Source organism: Cervus elaphus, chromosome 1 (assembly GCF_910594005.1).
Source record: "Cervus elaphus chromosome 1, mCerEla1.1, whole genome shotgun sequence".
NCBI classification, from domain to species: Eukaryota; Metazoa; Chordata; class Mammalia; order Artiodactyla; family Cervidae; genus Cervus; species Cervus elaphus.
In genome coordinates this window covers 62312474-62314967 of record NC_057815.1, presented here as the reverse complement: position 1 = coordinate 62314967, position 2494 = coordinate 62312474, and the positions used below count along the sequence as shown (strand labels likewise).

General features: G+C 40.4%; 1 protein-coding gene across 1 annotated transcript; it reads left to right on the top strand.

The window, feature by feature from the left end:
* Nucleotides 1-707: 707 nt before the first annotated feature.
* Nucleotides 708-1697, top strand: LOC122697126 (putative olfactory receptor 52P1). The gene has a single exon (XM_043907641.1). The coding sequence runs from the start codon at nucleotides 708-710 to the stop codon at nucleotides 1695-1697; it is 990 nt and encodes a 329-aa protein (XP_043763576.1).
* The last annotated feature ends 797 nt before the right edge of the window (nucleotides 1698-2494 follow it).

The window sequence follows — 2494 nt, the reverse complement described above, 5'->3', positions numbered from 1 at the left end:
CAGGCTCCTCCATCCATGGGATTTTTCCAGGCAAGAGTACTGGAGTGGGTTGCCATTGCCTTCTCCTCTGAAGTGTATGCCTAGGCAATCAAAGCTCAAGGCAAGTGCTTACATTACAAAAAAAGAGAAAATCCAATTGTCAGAGCTTATCCTACAAAAGGAGCAAGCTGATGCCGTCTTCATTTAGAATATATATCTGTGACATTTTGTCCAAAATAACAGAGGAATCCAGTGGGGAGAAACAGGATCATAACCAGAGACTAGATTTCTGAAAGAAGGATAACACATAAGGAAACACAACAGAGACTCCCAACAACTCATCACTCTTGCAATAAAGGGTAAGCATATGTCCTCTCTTTAGGAAGCTTCCCAGTGAGAATATTACAGTTCTTCTATCATGTTCTTCCATCTTTTAATCAAGGTTGAAAATCATTTCTCCTATTCTTACTCAGAATTTCAGACAAAATTTTTGACATAGAGAATTACTGAACTGGAAGAGGTGAGAGTTAAAGTCCAATACAACATTTCTTATACAGAAAAGAAGCCTGAGGCTCATAAAGAAGTGAGTGTGAAAATGATGTTTTGATAGAACTGAAGCCATGTTGAAAACTCCATGTTTCCAAAGAGGTATTCTTCCGTCTTTCTCTGAACCCCAACTCAAGTGAGTCATTGAAAACCAAACTGATATAAAAAAACAGCACACTACCATGTCTCATTGGGAAGTGTCAAAACTTCCTTTATCAACCACCACCAATTTCTACTATGCTATCTTCAACCGCTCCAACTTTATGACCTTCACTTTGATAGGCATACCTGGCTTAGAGTCCCAGCACTTGTGGTTATCTCTTCCTTTCTTCTCCATGTTTTTGGCTATCCTCATCAGCAATGGTGCCATCCTCTTCATGGTGGCCAGGGAGCCCACACTTCACACACCAATGTATCTACTCCTGGCTCTGCTGATGGTGGCTGACCTTATATCCACTCTGGCTCTGTTGCCTAAGCTCCTCTGCCTCTTCTGGTTCAATGATCGGGACATAGCTGTCAATGCCTGTTTCACTCAGATGTTTTTCATCCATGGAACATCCGTGGTACGATCAGCCCTACTTGTTGCAATGGCCTTTGACCGATTTGTGGCTGTGTGTGAGCCACTACGTTACAGCACAGTTCTGAGCCATTCCGTAGTTGGACGCCTGGGACTGATGGCTTTAGCCAAGGGGGTGATTCTTATCCTGCCCATGCCTCTTCTACTGCAGAGGTTGACCTTCTGCCACATGGTCATTCCTCATACCTACTGTGACCACATGGCTGTGGTGAAACTGGCCTGTGATGACACCAGACCTAACCGGATCTATGGGCTCTTTGTGATTCTGCTTGTGGTGGGACTTGATTTAGTGCTCATTGGCTTCTCTTATGGTCTCATCCTGCAGGCCGTGATACGTCTCAATTCTCGAGATGCCATCTGCAAAGCCCTTAACACCTGCTCAGCCCACCTCTTTGTCATCCTTATCACTTATGTGCCTGCACTCTTCTCTTCTCTCACCCACCGCCTTGGTCAGAATATCCCACCTCATGTCCATATTCTTCTTGCCAATCTCTACCTTCTTCTACCCTCAATGTTCAATCCCATCATCTACGGCATGAAGACAAAGGATATACAAGTCAAGGTGGCCAAATGCCTGTGCAGAAGACATTCATAAATTATACATCCTGATAATGTACCTGAGAGTAAGCGAACAATGAGGACAATTGTGTATACCTTTGCCCAACCATCCAAGATCCAGTTGTATCTCTAGATGAACTCTGGAGACCATGAAGAAGTGTGTGTTGCATGTATTAGCTTATATGAAGAACAAATATGATTGCATTTTCATTGATTTATAAACTAGAAACGGGAAAGCCAAGATAGCCCTTTCTATGTCTGTTTAATAGCACCCCTCTTATGACATGGATCTCTTTATAATTTTCACGTGTGTGTTCATGTTTGCTAACTGCAGACAAAATTTTTCTGTGAATGGTCCAAGATAAACCTCCTATCTTGGTGGAAAGTTTGTATTTGTTTCAATTTTCTATTTCTCTAATTCTATATCCGTTTCTAAATAGTATTGTATTGTTTCAAGAACCTGACATACTCATTATCTTAAATATCAACTTACCGTGTAATGTTACTGAATTTTTTACTGCAATGGATCTGGAGGGTACTTTGCTTAGTGAAATAAATCAGAGAAAGGCAGATACAGTGTTATCACTTATCATGAATGAATATCATGAATGACTAGCAAAACAGAAAGAAACTCCCAAATATAGAGAACAATCTAGTGGTTACCAATGAGGAGAGGAAATGGAGGAAGGGGGTAAAATAGTGATAGGGGATTAAGATGTACAAACTATTTTGTATAAAATAATAAAATTAAGATTACATAGGGAAAATATCCAATATTTTATAATAACTTTAAATTGACTTAATCTATGAAGATATTGAATTACTATGTTGCAC